Here is a 24,491-nt window from a genome sequence, read left to right as displayed (position 1 = left end):
CTACTGTAGCAAAACTGTGGAAATGCCTTTGTTTGCAAAACTTCTGTTTGGAAAATGTAAAAGAAATAATTTCTGCCTTTATAGCCACTGAAAGTAAATGGGAAACAACGATTAAAAAAAACCCCCTTTATTCAGCCTGAAATCCTAGAAAGGCACATGTATATTGATTCAACTTTGTGAATGGAGGGTTGCACAAACTCATTAACCAAAGTACTATTAACAGTGTTCCTGGCAGATGTCACCTCTCCTCTAGCACAATACCTCTGTAACTGACAAGCGGATGGGGGGTTACAACAGTACGAGATTCAGATACCGGGGTGTTTGCACTTTAAAGCCATTTTCAGAACCTTCTCTATTCAAAGCATCATCCTGAGGCACCCATTCCAATAGCTAGTCAGGTTTTGTTCACAGAGATCTTTTCGGAGTTCTGAGAAAGGAAACTGTTCCGAGTGGAATAGGTTTTAAATAACAGCCTTATCTTCTGGGAACTGTTCTATCAGCCACTTTGATACTTGATTGAAAGAAACTATAGAAACACGGAAACTTAAAATGCAAGCAGAAAATTGAAAACATTTTCTACAGTTTTTAAATCCATCATTCTGGAATGATGCTGAGCTCTCAAAATGCCAGCTAACTTGGCAAAATAGCTTAAAAGGGCTATCAAAAGGTGAGGCAGAATATAGGCACAGAGCTGCTAGCAGCTATGATTTGGCAATCAGCATCCCCACAGTGGCAGCAAATGGTAAAATGAGCTCTGTTTTCTTCCCATTTGGAATCAGTGTATGCAAATTGAATATTGCTCAGGAGAACAGAAAGTCATGACGTTTATTTTTGGTTTAAAAAAAACCAAAACAAAATAGTAAACTTCAATGGGTTAGCTAAAGAGACATTTGTATCTATTACCAGAGCTCAGCTGGTTGCTGCAGGAACTGAAATGTCTTTTGCAGCTCTAGGGGAAGAAGATGGTGGTGCTCTGTAGGAAATTTCAGAAAAACTGGAATTTTATTTGTTCAAAAACTATCTGGCAGCTGGTATGTGCTAACAGTTCACTGGAGCAATAGGTAACAGAAAAAAACTCCTATGACACTTCTACAAATACTTTCTGATTTGATATATACAGATGGCATGATGTACAGCAAATTCCTCCTCTTATTAGTTCCTATTTTAAGATTCAGCACGGTTAAAAGCATTTCTAAATTTCTCTAAGAGACTCAGGGACAAAATGTCCTCATATTACTGAATGCCATATCAGAACAGGGGCATAAAAGTCTTACAGACACAGGAATCGTTCAGTAGCTGGTGACTCAGCTAAGTGAGCGTAAGTAATGGGGAACTCTGAACAGGGGAGTCGGTATCTGGCTCCAGGCTACTACGGTTTGCCATGGATAAACCTGAATTATTCTGCACCTGGGTGACTGTTAACAAGACGTGCGACCTTGCCTCCGTTGGTAGTAGCCAAGCCTTGGTTTAGGTTCCCTTCCTTCCTCACTCATAACTTGTCCGATGCAAAGACAAAGAAGAAAAAAAGTTCTGCTTTTTCTTCTGTATGCAGCCAATGTTTAAATGTTTAGAAACAGAAGGTACTATTCACAAATGCTGCCTTCTCTCCTAGCCACTTGGCAGCTATTACAGTCTTGTTCCCACAAAGCAAATCTCATAGTCCAGCTGACTGCATCAACAAACCGCAGAATTCCGAGTTTGCATCATTCATCAAATCTCTGAGCTCCGTGAAGTACCAGAAGCTGTGGGGCTTGTGCATGAGGTAGCAAAAAATTACAAAAATATACATACATTTTAATGACTACAAGACTGTAGTTTTGAAGCCCATCAAAATTCATGGCTGTAATACACATCTTTTAAAATAATGCTTCTGGATATTCCTTTCATTTAAATAAACTCTGTAATTGCCTTCAACCCTTCTGCGATTTTCAAGTCTCATACGTCCATGCAGCACTGCAGATTAATTGATACACTTCTTCAACCATGATGCCTTTGTACCTTGGAGGAAAAAAAAATATGTAAAAACAGACTTTAATGATGCAGCCTGTTTTTATGATAAAGTTTAAGAAACAATTTTATTGAATCTCTGCTTTCCTGATATGCAGAAACACAGTATTAAGTTGAGCTTGTACATATAGCTTGTTTATTTAAGAAAATGAGCCATTTTGTTCAGTGTATGATACACCACTGCCTAACTGATCAACAATATATTTTCTAGATTAAAAATATAGTAATACTTTTGTGGGATATTTTGTAAACATTTGAATAAAATAATTTCCTTTTTTTAGCCTGCATTTTGGAAATCCATATTGCAAACATTATAGTCCTACCATCATAGGATATGTAGTTTTATATTTTCAAAATGTGTATGAGATTTATTATTTCAATTTCTTAAACATACTGCTCTATCTCTAGCAAGTTATCTGCTCTCTGACCACAAATAGTATCAGCATTGTATATTGGACTTGCTAAACTAGAAAAAAAGATCGGAACTCCGAGCACTTTTCAACTATTGCTGTCTTCCCTGGTTTTGACCCATTTCTCACTAAAAATGCCTGCACGTCTAGCAGTCACATTATAGGTTTTACATTATACATAATGTGGCAAAGTACTAAAAAGAAAGGAAAGATGAGATGGACAGAATACACTAGTTTGGCTGCAGCAGGAGACCAAATAACTAAATTGTTTTTAAAAGAAACCACAGCACAGGTGTAAACAGTGGCGTGTAATTGAAGATGAATGTAAAGGAACAGCACCACCATGCAGTACTAAAATCAGCTAGGCTACACCCCAACTCCACCAAAGAAATTCTGCTGGCACAAGAAAAGCGTCTAAATATGTTGACATTAAAAGAAGAGAAACATCACAGATGATGCGAGAAGAGCAGAATGCTTTCTACCTCAGCCATCACAAAAAAGTTAGTTGTAATGAAACGTTGAATTAGATCACTTCAGTGAGTGACCGCCAGCACTCAAGCAAAGGAATACAGCAGATTACTGACAAAACAGAGAAATGGCCAGCATTCACTATAATGCAAAAAAGCAAAGCTACTCCCAAAGTTAAACCTGGGGATACGGAACGTTTGTATACAACAGGGATGAACTGAATGACAACTGTAGTTAGTTGAAAAAAATCAGGGCTTGACTCAATGCAAGCTAAAACAGTCAGCAGTGGGATACTCTTCCCTAAAATGGATCCAGATGCTGGAGAACAGTGGATGTTATGAAAAGTATAGTTATTAACTCCTGCTGCTACTACTTAGGGAATAGCAAGAGAATAATGAGCTTAATTTGAAACAAAGGAAATTTACATTAGGTGTTGAGAACAATTCTGTAAGTATCACAGCCTGTAAATTGCTAAAATAGCTCTTAGGAATTTTATGAATTTTCCCACACTGAAGGCTGAAATGAAGAAATTGGACAAACACATCTGGTTATTTCATGCTGCTTCATTGGACAAGAGTAGACTAGATAATGAGTCCTAAATCGCTGTATCTTTGATGGTGTCTTGACTTTACGTGTACCTGAATTTTCTTCCCACAGAGGACTCCAGTATAACCATGACGACAAGAGCATATGTTAGGCGATACACACTTGCCTCCGAACAGGCACTTCTGGTTGCACACCGCTAAAACAAGAAAGGAACAATGTGGCTTTATTCATGAAAACAACCTGGTGAAGGAAAAGTGGCTATCTCTATATACTTCTTCTTCTTGCTTATAAGAGCTGAGAACTTGTTAGGTGTTTTCACAGGGCAACAGCCCTCTGTCTAAGGGGACTTCAGTCACGTGGAACCAACGCTGTTCTTACGCCTATCCCATCCCTCTTTGACGTGGTTTTAACAGGGGAACATGCCGAGGGCATGAATGAGACTGAGCAAGGGACAGGAGCGAGGTGGTGTTTAACTCACTGTACTATTTCAAGCTACTGCTATGGCCTCTCAGGACTCTTGCAGCAACATGTGGTGCTACAGCAAGCCACTGCACATGGCCGTGGGCCCCGACTACTCTTGTATTCTGCAGGGCTTCAGGACAGGCAGAACAATCCCTCCTCTTTTATCCTGCTTTTGAGGTAGATTTAGGTTAAAATACAACCAAGTATAGGACTTCTAGGCATTATGCACGGCTGAAGCATTCTTAACTGTGCTGAAGCAAGAGGTTTCAGGTCACATCATTCTTACGTGTTTGGCACTGGATTCCTTCCCACTGCGGAGGACAATGGCACGTACTTGGTCCAATACACTCCCCACCATTCTTACATTCCTGCAGACAGATTGCTGCACAAACGTCATTACCAAGTTTGGTTATATCCCAAGGGATTACTTTTACTTAGTATTTACATTTCAGGATGCCCATGAGAGGCTGAGTGCTTTCCATACACGGGTCACATCATTTTCACTGAAAATCCATCTAAGATCAACAGGGTATTAAAGAAGAGAGGCAACTAGAAACAAAAAACCCTACAGCCAACACAGATCTGATGCACTGCAGATTGCTACAGAAGCCTGAAACACTGAAATAAGTCAGCACCACTAAATAGCTCAGCTAAAATCTTTTTTTTTCCAAATTTACCTTTCTAAAACCCATACCTTAGTGAGAGAACTTTTGTCTGTCATGCAACTTAACACACGGTAAATCAACTCATGAGTATTTAATCCAAAGTTAATTTCTATGACCCACTTTTCTGCACACTTCTCCCTGCTTATTAAGCCATAATCTAAATCACTATTATTTCTCATTGGTTAACTGACTATTTGATAATGAAATCTCTCTTCAACAGTGTCCAAAAATATCTCACCCTGTCAATATGGGCCATATTTTTTTTCAATAAAACTTTCCAATAATTACAGAAACTAATACAGAGAAAATTGTTTTTCCTCTGTGCCATTAGAGAGCTGATTTGCCATATCAGTATCTGAGCCTCGGGTGGGTACTATGACAGACACTAACACTTTGTCTATTGGATTTCTACCACCCATACTCATGCTGATTTTCATGCATACTGTGCTTTCATCCATGCTGCCACATTTTATTTATGTACCATCAATATCTTCATTAAGATAGTGTGACCCACAGCTGTGCTACCATCAGTCCTATCTCTACCTTTCCTAAAGAGCTTGTGCACATTGCATCTTCTAGTCCAATCATTTCCCACTTTCCAGTTTTCCAATCCTTCACTGTACTTCTTTTTCTATTATATCTGCTTTTATGTCCTACAGCACAAATTGAATTTTTTTCACTTCATTGACTCAGCTCTTTGCAGAAATAGATGTTTCTTATTTAGACAAGAATTAAGAAAGAAACAAGTACTATTTGCTACACAAGAATTTAAAATATTTGGGCCTCATTATTTAGTCTAAGAAATGCACGGTATTAGTTCTCCATCCTGAATTTTGCTGCCAAGTTATAGACCATTATTTTTTAAACGTGTGTATATTCTTGAGGTTTTTGGCACTAACTTCGTATTACTTGTGTGGACAGAGTTGTTGTTTACTCACGTTTTACTTCTAAGGTATGGTTCTCCTGTTAACTACAAGATACTTACGAGTGTTGCATCTTTTTCCTCTCCATCCTGAAGGACAAGAGCAAACATTTGGCCCTACGCACCTTCCTCCATTCATGCACCTTGGCTCACAGATACCTTAAAATCAAAAACATCTGCTATTTAATACATTTAACTGATTACAGAATAATTTATTGCTTACTTTCTGATGCTGGAGGGATTTTAACACTGGCTTACTTTTTTCACATCTTCTGCCTGTGTACCCATCACGACAAGCGCAGACATTATTTCTCATGCAATGACCACCATTCTTACATGGGGGGCTGCAGACAGCTAAAAGATACAAACAGGAGGAAAAGGCTGTAGTGTGCATTCTGTTTGACTTAGCAATATACTCAGAGGAAACGAGTGCAACACTAAAATTCTGACAGCTTATATACACATTCAGCACTATCAGGCCTTTCTCATAAAAATCATTGGTGCCTGCAACAATAGTAAAAGACAAAATCAGCTAAAAAGGGGTCAAGGTTAGCAACTGTATGTGTACACAAGTATCCAGGCTACACAGTATACAGTGTAAGTGGCTGAACACTGCTCAAAAGTTGAATGGAAGACAAGCCAAATTTTAAGTCTCCCTTCTCCTTGGACGTTCACTGAATCAGTCATAAAATCTAAAAAAAAATAACGTAATCTCTGTTTTGCACCACTTCTCAGGTACATGACTTGATTGTGAATTTTGTGTCTTAAGATAACAATGTTTTCTCACAGATTGATTTCCTCATAATGGCAGCTGGGGTGGGAAGAAAAAAAATTACCATTCTGACACTGGGCACCAAAGAATCCACGTGGACAGAGGCAAACATCTGGCTTAGTGCAGGAACCACCATTGAGACACACAGGGTCACACATTGCTGCAGAAACAGGGTCAGGAACAGTGGGAAGAATGACATCCAAATAAAGTCTGTAAAATACATGCTTCTGTTGTGAGGACAGGAAAACACCTAAGAAAACTGTGGCTAACACCGCACCATTCACATAAAATCTCTACCCAGAATTTTAGGATCAGTATTAGACTTCCTAGAGGGGCTGCTGGCAGAAGAACCAACATGCAGAGACAAAAGGGAGGGCAGGGGCAGCCACACATTGCTGCTGCCTGAGCCATGTGATTCCAAATTTCAAACTACGGAAGGTCCTACGGACACTCTCCCAGGAACATAGAAGTTGCCAGAGTGTTACCTGTACTGCATGTAGGTCCATACCACCCAGGTTTACACTGGCAGATGTCTGGAGTAAGACACTCACCACCATTTTCACAGTGTCTGTTGCAAACCACTACCATCCAAGAAGTTGGGCAAAAACAAAGGGGGAGGAGAGAGAGAGAAAGAGATACATTACAAATTATGCTCCATTCATTTTTCAGTTCTTTCCCAAATATTAACACTGGAAATAACACACAATTCCATTAGTTGAAGAGGAAATGCTGAATCCAGTCTCAAAGCCATAAAAAGCTAGCACCAGACTATACAGGTAAATAAAATGTCTTTCCATGTAATTATCCATGGTCAGCGTTAAAAATCTAGAGAATTTCAAATAAAGTCTTAAAAAACATGGAAATTTCAATACTAAGAGACAAACGAACTATGTTACATAATAGATTTGATGGGCTCCAAGCAAGTTCACTCAAGTGTCCTCCATCACTTCAGCAAGTGCAGCTGCATGCATAGAGTTACAAGTGACACGAGACCAACAAAGATACTAAAATATCATGGCTGTGGAAAACCATGAATCACTTCTTCAGGCCAACATCTCAACCTCTTTAGCACTGCTCAACAAAGAGTAGAATTATTTTTTTTTGTGTCACAATTGAACAAGAAAAACTGAGAACAAAGAGTCCTGGGATTTGAGGAGGAGACAAAGACTTTCTCAATTTGGGGTCAATAATGCAGTAGCATATTCAGATGAATGATACATAAACAGCATGTCTAAATTTGAACTCTCTGAATAATAAAAATTACCAGTATGAAATCTACACAAAATTTGGAGTTGCCAAATTGCAGCGTATAGAATTCAATATGTAAAAGACAATTTATGTGAGACTAATTCCAAATTTTCAGCTATGATCACTCCAAATTTTCAGCTATGATCACTTCAAATTTTCCAATTTTCATGCCAGGTTAAAAAAAAACAAAACCAAACCCATAACATGGTTCTGATTTCAGTTTTCCTGTACCTCACTTTCTTCTGACCTGTCATTCGCTGATACAAACTTCTGAATGTACCCCAGCATTTAAAAAGCCATAAGGACATAGTAAATACCTGTGTTTGCCCTGAAGGTAGTATCACATGTGCGATGTTTCCACATTCAGGAACCATCAATAATAAACTATTTGCAATTTTATTGCAATCATAATTATGTGCAAATATTATCTAACTAATCTTCAAACAGGCCAAGTATGGAAGCCTTCAAAGAACAGTATTATGTCATTTGCTATCACTGGAGAGAGTGCATCAAAAATTTAAACCATAATTTGCCTTCCTGCTCCTGAAGAACAGGACAAACGTTCTGTATTCTTCCCTTATAATTTTTGCTTACTTGTATCACATCTTGGTCCCACAAAACCATATGGACAGGTGCAAAGATTTCTGGCCAAGCACGTGCCTCCATTTTGACAGGGTGGTTTACAATGTGCTGCAGATATAGAATTATGTTGTTCAAGAAATCACCTCTAAAAAGATGCATGGATTGGTTATGCTTTAGAAAAAGGGAAATATTAATAACTGACAGTGAACAAAGAACTGGAAATAAAATAAGATGTATGCAATGGTTTTTGACAAGAATAAGTAACAGGAACTTAATTCCAACAGAGTACACAGAGTCTCAACAGTGGTGCTCACCCTGATGAAAAGAAATCTGAGACAATTTCCAGACAGGAATTCCCACTCTCTGAGACTGTTTTGCTTAGAGGCATCTACGTTCACTGGTGAACTCCTCTACTTACTGTGAAAGCTAAATTTAGGAATACCCAATCACAAGCAACACTTACAGAGTTTATCAAAAAAAGTAGGGTATATACTAACATGCTACTCAAAGAGTTCTGTTAAAAGTAGTAACAGTAAAATCAACACACCTCTTTGCTGTCAGAATGAACTGTCATGGAAGTTATTTACAGCATCCTTTGGGTTTTTATGGATGCAAACGTGAAAAATACTGTTTACCTTCCTCACAAGTGGAGCCACTGTACCCTGGTAGACATTCACAGACATTGGGCTTAATGCACTTCCCATGGTTTTTGCAATCAGGCCTGCATAGAGCTGTGCAAAAAATCAACAGTGTCTTCAAATCATTAATCTTCAATACATTAATTTGTGCATACGAGTTACCACAGGCTAAACCGAAATGCCATACTCACCAGCCTCACAGTTATAACCAGCATAACCAGGTTTGCATTTGCAAATATTAGGTGCCACACACTCCATGTTTTTGCCACATGTTTGTCTACATCTTGCTGAAGGGCAATGAAGAAAACAAAGAAGGGAGGAAGGAAAATCAAAGTGGCATTTCAGCACAACTGTGTCTTGCCCAACATAATAGATGGATCACATAGAACCCATTAGGTCCCTGCCCATAAGTGGGGAGCCTGAGACACATCAGAAAAAATATTAAGTGCATCCGTAACTAAAAGCCTGTAGACCATGTCACTATTAACAACGAAAATAAGAAAATTCAATACTCTACGCATTTCACCGATCACGCAGTGACAGTGTACTTTCAGGTTACAAAGATTTCACAAGATTCTTTTCTGCAAAGCATTTAGTGCAGTTATTTGTAATACCTCTGCAAGTGAAGCCATCTCCGTAATAACCATAAGGACAATGACCACACTTGATGCTTCCATCCTGACTTGACTCACAAGGTACACCAGGAAAACAGGGTAAATCAGTACAGGTTACTCCTTTCGGAATCACCATTTTACTCAGTTCTTCAGGAAGCATTTTTGGTGCGACAGTAACTTCAACAAGGACAAAAGGTAAAGGACTTGTTTTATGCTTGGCTAATTGATGCTGAACCCTGGGAGCATTTCCACCTTTGAATACTTTCCTTGGCAAAGAAAGCCCTTTCCTTATATTTTTTCTGCTGCCAGCAGAAGTTTTCCTGCTGGTCTCAAAATAACTGGACGCCACAACTTGTGCCCTTGTTTTCTTCTCAGGTGGTGCAGCATGGCTCCTTGAAGATGCAGTCACCACAGCATGTACTGAAGAACTCTCTTCTGTGTTAGCAAGGTGACCACTGATGGTGCCGAGAGCATGGGCAATGTTTGCAGTAACAACATGCTGTACAGAAGCACTTCCCTGAGAATAAGATGACTTCCAAGCAGTGACTGTTTTTACTGTGGAGGCTGGTAGAGTGCTGCTACTGACCATTTCTGTAGAACTAAATCTCTCGGGGACATCTGTAGAACTTGGAATATAGCTTGAGATGCTTAAAACCTTCTCAATGGATGATTGCTGAAAACCTACAGCATGTTAGAAAGAAAGGGGGGAAAATGTACAGGAATATTTTGACTTATTCTTCCTTCTGAGGGTGGGGAATGTCTTCTGAACAGAAAAACATACAGCCCATTCATTCTGCGCTTCAGGAAGTCTCTCCATGTGCTACATCATCATGTATGTACGCAGTAGAATCTAACTCCTAACTGGCAGAACTGAAGATCAAGGTATCCTGGCTACATTCTTTCCCACCCTCACCGTGGCTTTTTTTTGGCTGGAAGATAAGGATAAAGCACCATATATATGAGGTGGACAGCAGAGAATTTCCCATACTGGGTCAATAAACAGCTTTACTGTCAGAGCAAATTACCAGCTCTATATACTGTTTCCAACTAGGTAACTGAAACAGAGCTTAAAGAAAAGATACTGCTTATGGTTCATCTGTTTAAGGGCTAGTAATAAGCCTAGAGTCTAAGAAGCAGATATTTAATCACATGCGCATACTTATACTTACTGATGCACCATGGACAGTATTTTAGGTGAATAATCCACCACCTTGCAGCAAAAGTATTACCATGTTTTACTCTCCAAACTTTTTTATTGACTTTCTTAAAGTGTCTGCATGGGCTTTGTTAGTGGGGTGTTTTATAAACAGGGACTGACTCAAGCCTCCTTGTTGTAAGGAGTGCAAAATGAACAAAAAGTTCATCATAGTCTGCCCAGGAAAGCAGGTGGTCTGGTAGGTTGTGGAAAGGAGTATGGCATTGTAATCCTAGAATAGCAAAATGCCATATATGGGCTTTTAGCATTATGGGGCAGAGGAGGAATGAAACTGGAGGAGATTATCCAACCTAACTTAAGCTCTGTCCCTAACCCTGTGTAGAACAGTACTAGAAAACAGTGTACAAAAGGTTAAACTTCACTGAATCTTATTAAAAAATGCTGTCTCCCATTGCTGAAAAGCAAACGGTTTTGCAGCTCATGAAGAATTATCCAGCACTTGGTAGCTGAGAGAGAGAGTTTTCCTCCTCCCCCACTAATAACTCAGAGATAAAGGGAAAAGACACATGAGAATTTCCTGCAAATCAAGCCCCAGCAGGCACAGAGCTGGAAATGCCAGCAACACTGTTTACATAGTTTTGGAATCAAGACATTCACTTGCCATATCCTTCACCTTTCCTTTGAGTTAAAGTAGGAAAATGGCATTCAACATAATGCCATAAACTTTTGCTTACCTCATATAACAGATGTCCCTATCCCCATGTTACCTATTTTATGTCAGTGGTTAGTCACAAAAACAAAAGGCAACAATAAGATTGCCATATACCACACTGTCAATAAAATTACTTGACTGACCTAAGGGATTTGTTGATATCAACATTTCAGTCTCATCTTTCAGATCAGAATACAATCGCAGTAATGAATTAAATTAAGTCAAACTGAAAAATTAAAGTGAATAACATAAAACTGACTAGAACCTTTATTTGCCAGCTATATTCTTATCAGTATGTGAATCAGAAATTCCATTTTCTTCAGAAAAATCACCTTTATTCCCTCCAATTTCTCCTGTGGAATCCTTTCTTTCAACATTGGTGTTTTCAAAGCTTTCTAAAAACAAAAGATATGAAGGCACAGTAGCTACTTTTGTTTCTATTGCAAATAAATTACAGAGTTAAAGTTTTAGTACATTAAAATAGCTAAAAATTCAGAAAGCAGATAAAGAGTAAAAATTGTTTCTTAGAAGTTTTCAATAGAGTATTTTTAAAACACAAGTTATTCAGTAATTGCATTGTAAATAATTGTTTGGGCACCTTATTTGTTTGGCAAGTGCCTTGACTTGGGTAAATAGTTCTATGTTAAGCAATGTAACAGAAAAATATTTTGTCAATAATTGCTCATATTATGAAAATGCTGCAGAGAAAAAAATACATTTCATTGTCTTTTACTTTGATAGTAAAGAATTGGGGTATTTTGTATCTATTTTTTAATAGTCACCTGAAAAAATGTTTTACAACTACATGACCCTATGCAGTCTGATGTTATCATCAGCTGAGATTCTGTCCCAGCCAACAACAGCCACAGACACAGTCCTGTTTTGCTGTCTACTGAAAAAAGTTCTAAGTTACTGTTAGAAACATGAAGCACAACCAAAGATACTTTATCTGCCATGACAATAAGATAATAGCATTCTTCTGAAAAAGAAACCATTTTACCGTAACATGACTTCCCATCTCCTTGAAGATTATTTGGGCATGGACCACAATAGTAAGAACCAAAAGTATTGAAGCAAAATACTCCAGGGAAGCAAGGATTGGATACACATTCATCTACATCATCTTGACAATTTTTACCTGCATTGAAATATGCCAGTTTTTTAATGATATTGTGTCACTAGACTTTGACAGTGTGTTTATAAAAAATAAAAGCAGAATGTGGAAATAAAAAAAGGGCATCTATCAAATTCAAGAAAGTATTTCAGTACATCTAATAAGTACAGCTGACCAGGTTTGCTATTCACATTTTTTCATCTTTTACCAAGTATTTACTTTTTGCGGAATATGGAGAAGATGGGCTATGGGGACTACATGTTTATCTGCAGGCATAGGAGGAATCACACTGTAAATAAACTCATTACTCATCTTATGTTTCACCATGTTGCTGAGTTTACCTCTGCAGAGGAAAACAATGGAAATTCGCTTTCATAATATAAACCACCATTGTATTCGTACAAGAAAAATCTTGAAATATATAACTATCACGAGACCATGAAAATTTCCTCATGCTCTAACAGTAAGCTATTTACAGTCAAAATTAAAAAAAAAAATGCAGACATAAAATTAGAAACTCCTATTTTTCACTAAACGTAATAAATATCTAAATTAACTAGCAATTTACCTTGAAGTTCAGGTGGACATTCACAGTAATAGCTGTTTATTCCATCCACACATCTGCCAGTACCGCAATGGTTAAGTTTACAGTCATCAGTATTCACTTGACAGAGATCACCTTCAAATCCAGCCACACACACACAAAGATATCTTCCACTTCCAGGTGGGAAATTAATGTTTGTCACACATGAGCCATTATTTAGGCAATCACATGATTTTACACTGACCTACAAGACATGCCCAATAAGACAGTTTTCTTTTTTTAATGAACTAGCAATGAGTTTTGTAATTAGATATCTTAAACATCTTACTAGTAGGTGTCATCTTACTGTAATATTCATTACCTCTATTTCTACCTTAGTCTTTGCATTGCAGTCATCTGTCAAAGAAAATGTTAATTTATGGAGATTCATTGATGTAGCTTTCCACAAAAGGAGACCTGATGGGGAAAGACTGGCACCTTCTGGACCAGAATCCAATGTGAAATGAATAGCAGAGCCCTCTGGATCTGAAGCCAAAAACTGATACACAAAATCTTCTCCATAAAAAGTCTGTAGCGCACCCTGGAAAGTTTCAAGCACTGGAGGCTGGTTGTCTGTAACAAAGGAGATATTTTCCTCTTTAAAGCAAAAGTTGCAATATACTTATAAAAATTAAAAGGAGCATATCCTTCTATTAAGGAAGTCACATGTAATTATTTCTCTTAAATTCTAATGTCATTTGAAGGGCACAGGAAAAACACTAGATATTTTCATTATAACTGTTAACAACATAACCAAGAAATTATTAATGCTATGCAAGAGCTTGTAAAGATGCAGTGCATCTATATATACAAGGAGCTCAGAATTTATCAAATTTAACCACTGTACTTTAACTATGCAGAGACAGTTTGCAGATGAAAGTACAGGAAGCCATAAAACTCAGAACTGATTGCTGTTTCCTTTAACCAATTATTAGGCATTGCTAAGCAATACTTGGGAATGGGCTGCAGTGACTATCTCTGCAAAACCGAGCGTGAGGTGACAGAGTAAGTTATTCACTCATTGTTCCTAGGAAGGGTTTTAACCACACAACAACTGGCAAGTCTTAAGTCTATCCTGCACTGTTGAGCTCTAACCTATTGGCAGGAGTAACTAGATTTCTAGGGACACGGGGTGAAGAGAAACAAACAAAACCCCAGCACCAGTCCAAGTTCTGTGAAAGAGAGAAGCAGAAGCCCTGGGGAGAGTGTAGATTTTGAAGCTGGTACATAGGAAGGTGATGAAGATTGCTAAGTTTTGAATTGCAGTGAACTGACCACTCCAAGCAGGAACCCACTACTGTGTCATGAAGGGAGAAGAAGCTGAAATCAGTGTCTCAGCAGTTAGATTGTGACACCCTGTTTGTAACGTCATCCCCTCTGGAAAAGAGGTTTTGCTCCCTGGTTTTGGAGAACTGCCTCTGGCTTACATTCTTCTCTCACTTCTGACTTTGGCAATTTTGAATTCCAGTCTGTGGCTGTAACATGGAAATCCCTCAATTCCCTGGCTGCTGGATGAATTTTATTTCGTTCAGGTTTTGGCTTTTTGGAATATGTATAGCTACCTTGGCCTTCAGCACACATCTGAACCAGGAGAAGATTCAGCAAGACAGGCACCAGAAGTCCCACTCATACAGGACTTCCTAATCCAGGCAGTTTTGCCAGCACATTCACCCATGGGAACAGTGATGCAACACTTGTACTTGAGATGTTATGGACTTCAGTTGATGGGGCAGACTGGATGGCTACTAGTAAGGCCCCAAGAGATGTCCCATTTGGTCAAGGGACCAATATGATTTGTATATCCAAAGACTAAGAGCTGAGCTAAAAGAACTATGACTTCTAGGCTAGAACTTTGTACTATGGAGAAGGAAAATTAAGGACCTAGATGTGGGTCTTCTTTTCATAATGTGGTTTCTGAGTGGACTGAAGTATAACAGCCTTGGATATACTTTCAAGTATTTGTTTAGGCCGTGTATCTTTGAATCATGGAACCATTTAGGCTGGAAAAGACCCTTAATATCATCTAGTCCAACTGTAAAACTAACACTGCCAAGCCCACTGATAGCCCATGTCCCTAAGTGCCATATCTACACATCTTTTAAAGACCTCAAGGGATGGTGGCTCAAGCACTTTCCTGGGCAGCCTGTTCCAATGCTTGACAACCCCTTCCATGAGGAATTTTTTCCTAATATCCAATCTAAACCTTCTCACTACAATCTCCTTTCAGGTAGTTGCAGAGAGCAATGAGGTCTCCCCTCAGCCTCCTCTTCCCCAGGCTAAAGAACCCCAGTTCCCTCAGCCACCCAAAGCAGAGATCCTTTGTGCTCTGGAATCTCCACTGCTTCCCATTTCAGCTACCAACTGCCAAAATACCTTTGGTAGCTCATGGTTTGCTTGTTTTTTTAAAGCATTCTGGCATCCAGCACACAAACAGCTGAACTACTGCCCAGCAGCGAGACAGAGAAGATCCTACATTAATGGATGCATTAGGCAACTGAAGCAATACCGACAGGAGTCTGTGGGGTCTGAGACCTGGCCAGGGCCAAGATTGCCCTGCTAACAAAAAGCTGAGGAGCTAGCATCAACAACTCTGCTGTTCCTGAAGCACAAGTAAGATGCATTAAATACACCCTTCTTCCATAGCACATCAAACCAGACTTCAGCAGCAGAGGCAGCAGGGCTATAGATGTCTTGCTGCTCTCAATAACCCTGGTGTCTTTTCTCCTTTACTTCTAGGTAATCACTTAGTTTGCCTATTCTTACAGCTGGCCTTCAGGAAGTTTTAGATCAACAAAACTGTCCTAGGCAAGGGGAGCCAAAACGACAGCTTTTATTATACTACATGATCAAGAAAGACTCTTTCACTTACCCGAGACCACATTCAATAAAAGTTCCAAATATAACAATGGAGATTGAACATGATTTCTCCTTAATAAAGGGGTACCTTGGAGAAGGATGGAGAAAAACTGAGAAGAGCTTCCTCCTACGGGCATTACTTTCAGGTAAGAAAGCAGGAAAGGAATTTACAAGAACACCAGTCTATGTGTTTGGCTCTCAGAAGTTCTAGAAGAATAAAATCATCTATAACCATCAAAACTAGTTTTCTGCTAATTGAAGTTGTAAATTCACCCACACAACATCCATCCATCTCTCACACTGCTGCCCCAATGCTAGGCCAGAAGCAATATGCTCTGCAGGAGGTTTGTACAGCTGACTGGTTTCTGCAATACAAGCCAAATTAGCAGAGTCTCTTTTGCAGGCTCTCCTTATCCTTACCCTTCATTCAAAAATGTATTTTTATATTCCAGTCCTCTCAATCTCAGAGAAGTCTGACCAAACCTAGCAGGCTGCAGTATTAGAGATCAGGCAGTAACTGCCTAAGCTGCATTTCCTTAGAAAGCAGTAATAAAAAGTTTGAGAAGCACAGCACAGTCTAAGGCTAAGAAGCTTAAAGTATTGCCTACCACTCAGCCTAACAAGTCTAGACCCTTCCCAGCTGAACAACAAATACCACCAATAAAGGATTAAAAAAGGACAAGCTTTGTACCATAAAACATCTCAGCAGATCCCCGAAACTGACAGTTTCTGCATCCATGTGAATAAAATGTGACAAAACCCCTTCAACTCCTTTTTTATTCCATTGACGGAATAAATATTAAGTATAATAAACAAATATCGAGTAGCTAATAAGTACGACAAGCCATTTAATTCATTTTGTGTTTTCCTCCTATTTGGTATCAAGAGTAATTTGTTGGAAAATATCTTTTATTCCTTAATGCTGAAGACAAACATTTGTGGATGTAGCTGTGCAAAATATCAAAAGACTTCAAAGTGCCAATTACTGAGAGTTGTTAATTTTTAGTTATTTGTAATGGCTACTGTGGTGGGGCAGGGCAAGAAAAAAAAGGGCACCCCAGCCTGACTTTTACATGTGTGGTCTGGAAAACAAAATAACATTTTCAGAAATAGGAGAAATATCAGATGAAATCCAAGATCAAATTACAAACTAAAGTAGTGAGTACTAGGCCTTAAATGAAACAGTTAAACTTAAAACTTCACTATTTCCAACAGTTTGAAAACTTAGCAGATTTTCAACTTCTTGCTGTTAAAAAACAAACAAACAAACAAACAAAACTTAGAACTTACTTTCAACAACTGACCAAGTTAACTTTGATATGTCAGGTCTGCAGAGTAAGCAAGGGCTGGTTGGATTTGTGTCACCTTCACCATAACAGAGTCCATCTATGTTGCATGTTTTCTCCTTTTAGAGAAATGACAATGTCATTAATTAATTTTTGGTTATCAAACAGTAAATATGGATGACTTTGTAAAGTATCTAATAAAATTCTGCACTTCCACTAAAAAACTAAGGTTGTTTTTAAATCTAAACAATGACAGCATGTTTGGTTTGATGTGGTAATTATATGAAGTGCTTTTGGTTTGATTTTTTAAATTAAAATTGCCTCATCCCAGCTTCTCTTTCTGTGCTTATAATTCCAGTGCATGACAAGTCCCTGTAAGAAAAAAGAACAGGGGACACCCTGCTGATTTTTCTGGATTTTTGTCTGCCTGAAAATATAAATATATTCATAATGAACATAGAAAGTAGTGAAATACATACCTTTAATATACATAACCCAGATTCTTGTGGTTCACATGTCTGACAGGCTCCATCATATAAAATCATTGTTTTAGAGTTGCTATAAATGATTCCGTCATTAGAAATCTGCAAGATGTACAGTAAAAATGGATGAACATATCAACAAAGGTATCAACATATCACCAGTGTGGACTTCAACTCATTGACAGACACCTGCATTTAGCTGTTTAAACTCCCGTAATAGTCATCAGAAGTCTAGTCAATCCTGCCAATAAGTCTAGGCAAACACTTGGCTAGCCACATGTAGGTGTCTATTTCACAGTAAATTGAATACTGTGTAGGGTCTATTGACCTTATTGACTCAGTCTGTATGACAGCTCACATATCTACCTCACACAGGGATTCGTACATGTAGACTGGGCTCAATCTGCCCATAAATGTGTCTAATGTCATTTGAAATGCTCTAGGGTAACTACCCGGCCTTTAACTTCTAGTCTTGAACAATGTGTCTCTGTAGGTCCCAGGTCAGATCTACCAGTCCCCTTGCAGGAGAACACACCCAAATGGCACTCAACACTTCAGCTTAGGTGATGAAACTGAGACCTCAAGTTAAGCAAGCCGAGTTCCACTTCTAGTGTACCATTAAAAAAAATCATAGTATCTACGTAACACATTTTCATTTTATAGGAATATCTGTGAGTATTTGTAATTTCTGTGAGTACCTTTATTTGCCACCTGGCAATGGGTTTATCATCAACTAGATCCATGACATCAGACTGCTGGCCATCATTTGGTAACTGGCAGTCGACAGTCCTGGCATTTTGGAAGGCAGCTGGTATAGTTAGAGGTTCTCCAGGAATCCATTGTCTATCAATATACTAAATGTTAAAACAGAAAATCTGTTTTTCAGTGAAATACATAACGAAAATATTTTTATCAAATTAAAAAATGTATTGCACCATGTTTGAACAAGTCTAGTGTCTCTGGATTAGAATGCAGTGGGAAATACTAAATGCCATTATCTGCACACACACATTTCTACCTAAGCCTGCTACTATGATATGCTACTACGGTTTTTCCTGCCATAAGGCCCTTTGGCGTTGCGTTGCCAAGACCACAGTTCTTCCAGCTGCAGAGTAACGGGAGGGTTAAGCACTGGGTGATCCTCTAACAGCACTGATCTGATATATAAGCACCTCTGTCCCTCTCCACCTCTGCCCCAATGAGAGGAGAAGCTTTAGTCGAACAGATGAGGTTTTTGGCAGAGCTCAGGTATCATTCTGGGTGCTGGGGAAATACTGGCTGCTGGCCATCAGGCCCTTGCACAAGCCAATAGATTACACCATTAACCCTATAGACTTTTCTTCTAAACTGCAGTGAGGACAAGTCACCCAAAGATCTATCTTGAGGGATCAAGGTAACAGAATAGGGATGATAATACTATCTGACTGAAGCATGTGGAAACATGGATAAGCACACTGAAAATAAAGTTAGATGGAAGTAAGAATCCAAACATACTCAGAATCAAGAGAACAGCAAGATCAAAATAATTTTGAGCTTGACTAGGCTTTACTGAGCTGGTGCATTTTTTTCAGTTATGGGAGCCAATCAAGACACTTATTCAATGCCAGTCCTGACATAGGGAGCAATCTGTTGATAAAGCCTTGCATTTATTTAAAAAAAAAAAACCAAAACAACAGAAAAATAACAAAAAAGTAACAGAAAAATAAAAAACTTCTGCTGAAAAGACATATGAATTATTTTTGCTCCGATCAACCATTTTGTTTTTCTTTCGCCCTATACTCAGTTAAGGAATTCACAGTGAGTAAAAGTGTAACAGCTAAATATTTCTAAATACGACATTTTGAGTGCATTTAGTACCATAACCCTTGAAATGTGATGCAGTCTATTTCTCCAGAAACCTTTTGTTACTAGCTGGAGGCAAGTTCAGATAATCTTTTCAGAAACGCACTAACCTTTCAAAAACCAATTAAAAAACCCTTCAGATCTACTAGCATTCTAGCTGGTTAAGTTCATCGAAAAACTAACTTCTGCAATTCAATGTAAATAAGAAGGAACTAAAACTATATTTTTCATTTTGGGGAAGTGAAACACATTCTCATCCTCTGCAAAAATCTTAGTAAATTCTGAATCTGTGTAATCATAGGTTCCTTGGCCATGTCCTACCCTCTCTATCAAGAGATGTGCAGTAATCCTGCATCTGTGAGGTACTTCAATACAGAATTCCCTGAATCACCTCTTTCAGCATCATGCACAAGACCTACATCCTTCCCAATATGGTGGGACAGCCATGGACAATGGATTTGATTTAACCTTTCAAAAGTGAAAATATAAAATATAAGAAACTCAGTGTGTATTAGCTCAAAATTCTGTCAAAATGCCTCTTCTGGCAAAAAAAAAAATTTTGATCATTTCAGTTTACCTCAAAATACATGGAGTTCTATACTGTTTCAAGTCCACTGACATTTGAATAGTCACTATTACTCTGGTCTGAAAATTAAATAAACTGAACTAAAGAAACAAACATCCTTTCTTTTATATATTCAAGGAGAAAACTCTTAGCTTCCTCATTAACTGCAGATAACAGCAATAGAAATAAATAGAAAGCTTTTGTAGTTGGGAGCCAAATACAAAACCACAAAGAGTATTATATCAGAATACCTTGTCATGAGTTAAAACTGAGACATTTCAAACTGTGATAAGTGAACTCCCAATAATTGTCTCACTGTGAGCTTGGTCTAAAAGTCTTTTAACCTAATGGACTGTAAACTTATTCTTGACTTCTATCATTTCAAGCCAACTTGCAGATGAGTGGATACATGCTGTGTTTAAGAAAAATCTATAGCCACCATTGCTTAATCTATCAAAATAATTTCAGCATCTACTGAAACTAGCTACGGAAAACTTTTGCCTGAAAAACAAAATTTTCTCATTGAATGGTTCTCCTTTCACCACCTTGCCTGCCACCAGCATCGTCACATCAATGAAACTCAATGTTACTTTGAAGCCTTTTTTATTTTTGTATCTGATACTACACAAAAACTTGTAATTGCTGATTGTTTATGCCAGGCTAAGACTTGTAAACTGCCTGTAAACTTGCCTCGAGCAAATTGTGGGTCTGAGTTACAACAGTCTCTCTATGCAGATTCCTCTTAGTTTACAGTGCAACATTTTTAATCTCCTGTTCAAACCTGAGGTATAGAGCTGACATATCATTAAATTGCCATGGTATTCTACCTCAGGGAAATGGACAACACGTCAAAAATTCTCTTTTCAGAAGAGGCTTATTATGTTTATAAAAGGGCTATTTCAAGCATTAGGCTTGAGGAAAAAAAATCTAGTAATGCCTTTAACCTTGCTGTCCTTTCTCAAAGAAGTGGTACTTGAACTCCTCTACATAAGCACTTAAAACGAACAACGATGTACTGCTTGTTACTAATAGGGCTGCCCTTGCCCTTTTCTGATGGATAGCTGCTCTATGCTGTTATCTCCCTCTCGGCTGCTGAACATTCCCATTATGTTTTGTACTTCTCTTATCATGGAGGAAATTGCGATCTTGCAAAGACTTGAGTGTCTGCTGTAAAGTGCTGAGTGCCTTTGCTTTCAGCTTCCACTACAGCATGGGGTTGTACCCACATCAATGAATAATACGAGGGACAATTTTTCCCTTATTCTCTGAGAAGTTTAAAATGTAACTGTTACTATTCAGGGAGACCTACCTGTAATCTGGTAATTTCACATTTCAGATTCAATGACTCCCTGAAGCCACGTCCAAAAGCTCTCACTGATGCGCAGTCGTACTGTCGAATATTGCAGAGCCCAGCATTCTCTAGCTCTGTAATTTCCGGAGCCTGATCTTTGAAGTACATATTAGACAATGAACGTCAAACTCATTCATATGCACTGACATAAAGCAATATGTTTATTTCTCTATCTAACTATGAAAAATATGCAAACAACAAAATCTGGACCCAGCTGAAGAAAGGCATAAATAGAAACAATTTTTATTGTTAAAATGAATCTTAACTTTAAATTACACTTTTGTCTTCAGTTGGAACTTGGATATTATGAAGCAGAGAAAATATTTATCTGATAACCAACATTTGTGGAGATGTGTATTTCTTTCTCATCCACGGTTCTTTCTATCACAGCTGCAGAATAAAATCTAAATGAAATTCCAGCCCTAGTAATAGGAACTGGAAAGGTTACAGTTATGCAATAATTTATAATGGGAATTTTTTTGTTTCAAGACTAAACAAAAGCATGTCAGGTGGAAGTGATTTCAGGAAATAAACTGACACACATTGTAAGACCCAAAAATAGTTTTTATGAAGTAAAATCAGTATTTTGACTTCAAAGAGGAATAAAATATTTCTTATTATTCTCTTACCTCTTTTCTCTATTTGCTTTTAAACAGGTAACAAAAACACTATCACAAAACACAATATTGACAGGGTTTTTTTTTGAAAAGGTTTTAACTTTTGTAGTACTTTTTGTATATTTCCAGTGTGCCTCCTTAACCAAATTTTTAGTGAATGTCTTTCTTATTTACTGAAAAAAACCACCAACCCTGCCCAGCTCTATTTTCTATACCTCTTTTTTTCTTCACCATCAATTGTGATCCCACCACATCTAACAGTTAGCTTACAGAATGTAGTATCACCAAAACCACCCCACTTACAGTTAATAAACAGGATCTCATAGACTATAAAAAATTAGGGGATAGATAGATGTGGCAGATGCTCCTTGAAGAAGGCAGCATGTGGAAACACTGCTAATCACTTGGGGCAAAGCGCTGGATGGCAGACTCACTGAGTGGTAAATTTTTTAAATCTGACATACCAGAAACTAAGCCCATGTTTTGTCTTTTGGAAACAAGAAGGCTGAATAGAAAACAATTATGGCTGTATTAAACTGAAACTAAACTGCTGGATAACGAACAGGGCCGCCACAGGGAACCCTCAACAGCATACAAAAGCAGAAGAGAAAGGCAGCAAAATAAACGTATGTTGCACAAACACTGAGAACATTACTTAATTAGATCTTATTTTTTCCCCTCACTTACCAGACAGCATGCTGCAGTCATATGAGCTGTAGCCTTGAAAACATGCACAGCCCCATTCTGTACATTCCCCGTTGCCACTGCAGAGACTGGGACACTTCAGTGCAGCAAGCAGACTCTCAACCAACCCTTCAAATTCCTGTTGGTTGTAATTTATTTCTTCTAAAACTCTTTTCTCACATTCATTCTCTAGAAGGGCTAAGGAAGCTTCTGCCCAACTGAGGTCATCTTTCAGCAGCAAATCTTTAACACACATATTGATTGCATCCTCTATTCGCCGGCCAAGAAAGCCACCACAAGATCTTCCTATACTGGAATTAGCTATTGCCTGCTGGCATAGTAAAAAAGCATCAGACTTGGTGAGGCCAGAAGGTGTGGGCCAAGAAGGAAGAAACTTCTGGTCTGTGTCAGTGGTATGGTCCTCTGGGAAAAAATAACTATAACCCTCTAAGTCTGTTTGACTAAGACTTTGGAACAGAAATACTGGATGGTATTCGTAGTAATTTTGACGCTTCCCCCTACTTGTAACAGATTGACTTTTGTGAAGATGCCTACTATAAGGGTGAAAATTTCTTTTAATGTCTGAGCTTGAAGTTCCTTCTCTTTCTCTACCAGTATTTCCCACTGAGGTTGCAGAGACACGGGTATTTACTAGTGATGTTTGGTGAAGTTTGGTTTGATTATCCTTCCTCTGCAGAAGTGTAGATGAATCCATTTCAAGTGCAGACGAACGTTTCTTTAAGCCTCTGACAAGATCAATAGGACCAAGATACTCAGCAGTGATGTCCAGTCCCGGTATCAAAGAAAGAAATCTACCATTTTTACTTTCTTTACAAGATAGAGGAAGCTCTGACTGAGGAGCTATCTCTAATTTATTCACTGATCCATGTAATCCAACATCTTCAAGTGTGCAGTCACAGAAGGCTATTTTTCTAGAAGATGTTAAAGAAGCAGGTGTCTTGTCAAACAAGCTATCTCCTGGTGAAATTCTAGAGAAGGAAAAAAGATTAAACTGTATCGGAACTATTTTCATTGTTTTAGTAAAGCATTAATGTTTGTTTTGCTTGCTGTTGTTTTGTACTTCTACAGCATACAGCTATAATGAGAGACTAGTTAAATCATAAAACCATGAGAGCAATTTTTAACAGAAGAACTGAGAGGAGTGGATACTTTATGTATACCCTGATACTTTGTTCAAAACCTACTCAAACTAATCTTAAATCACACTATTTAAATACTAATTTGGCACGTCATTTTTATTTTTCTCTGAAATTAATTTTGTAATGTCATTATGGCATTCTAACAACTTAAAAATTTAGGAAGGTTTTTATTATTATTATTTTAAGAAGTTTTTGAGTGTGAAGGAAAGGCTGAACCAAAAATAATGACATTTGATTGAAACAGAAATATTTTGTTACCTCCATTCCTTAATAAAAGAAAAAGGAACATTAGCTTGGTTTGGGATTTCCACCCCGCTTGCAGTGTGATAGTCATTCTCTGCAATTCCATCAAAGGTGCCACAGAGTCCCACTGTATGTCTGTAATCTGAACTGGGTGCCCTAAGTGTTATGCTCATTCCCCATTCACTCACATCAGCACGAACAAAAGCTCCAGAAGAAAACAAAACCTGAAAAGAGATTGACGGTATTATCGTGAGAAATATGATTTTTATTTTACCTAAAAAAAACAGGTATGTTTGTTGGCAAGGAACAATTGGAAAAGGCCAGAAATATAAAGACATCCCATTAAATTCTTGCTCTAGCTATTCTGAATTAGACAGATTTCATTTATTCTTCTCATGAAGCCCTGTACATAAAACCCCTATACACCTCAACCTTAGCAGGAGCTAGATGGTGTACTATAGGTCCATAAACTTCATCCATCATTAGCAAGTACATTGTGGAAGCTC

The 24,491-nt window shown here is 38.2% G+C and overlaps 1 protein-coding gene across 1 annotated transcript in view; it reads right to left on the bottom strand.

Annotated features, from left to right (window-relative positions):
• Positions 1–130: 130 nt before the first annotated feature.
• The window catches only part of VWDE (von Willebrand factor D and EGF domains), a 43,439-nt gene continuing 19,078 nt past the window's right edge, over positions 131–24,491 (bottom strand). Inside the window, exons 11-31 of the mRNA XM_040593117.1 lie at positions 24,001–24,209; positions 22,586–23,571; positions 21,240–21,376; positions 18,222–18,377; positions 17,521–17,625; positions 17,046–17,160; positions 13,222–13,472; positions 12,885–13,104; positions 12,203–12,340; positions 11,535–11,597; positions 9,335–10,015; positions 8,912–9,007; positions 8,718–8,813; positions 8,095–8,190; positions 6,738–6,833; positions 6,317–6,412; positions 5,739–5,834; positions 5,544–5,639; positions 4,180–4,275; positions 3,524–3,627; positions 131–1,998 (exon numbers count right to left, since the gene is read on the bottom strand). Of these exons, the coding sequence (XP_040449051.1) occupies positions 1,978–1,998; positions 3,524–3,627; positions 4,180–4,275; positions 5,544–5,639; positions 5,739–5,834; positions 6,317–6,412; positions 6,738–6,833; positions 8,095–8,190; positions 8,718–8,813; positions 8,912–9,007; positions 9,335–10,015; positions 11,535–11,597; positions 12,203–12,340; positions 12,885–13,104; positions 13,222–13,472; positions 17,046–17,160; positions 17,521–17,625; positions 18,222–18,377; positions 21,240–21,376; positions 22,586–23,571; positions 24,001–24,209 (3,954 nt within the window). The 3' untranslated portion in view covers positions 131–1,977. The remainder of the gene's footprint in view (positions 1,999–3,523; positions 3,628–4,179; positions 4,276–5,543; positions 5,640–5,738; positions 5,835–6,316; positions 6,413–6,737; positions 6,834–8,094; positions 8,191–8,717; positions 8,814–8,911; positions 9,008–9,334; positions 10,016–11,534; positions 11,598–12,202; positions 12,341–12,884; positions 13,105–13,221; positions 13,473–17,045; positions 17,161–17,520; positions 17,626–18,221; positions 18,378–21,239; positions 21,377–22,585; positions 23,572–24,000; positions 24,210–24,491) is intronic.

The sequence above is a fragment of the Falco naumanni genome, chromosome 4 (assembly GCF_017639655.2).
Source record: "Falco naumanni isolate bFalNau1 chromosome 4, bFalNau1.pat, whole genome shotgun sequence".
NCBI classification, from domain to species: Eukaryota; Metazoa; Chordata; class Aves; order Falconiformes; family Falconidae; genus Falco; species Falco naumanni.
Note: the sequence above shows the minus strand (reverse complement) of the source record. Positions and strands in the feature narration are given on the sequence as shown.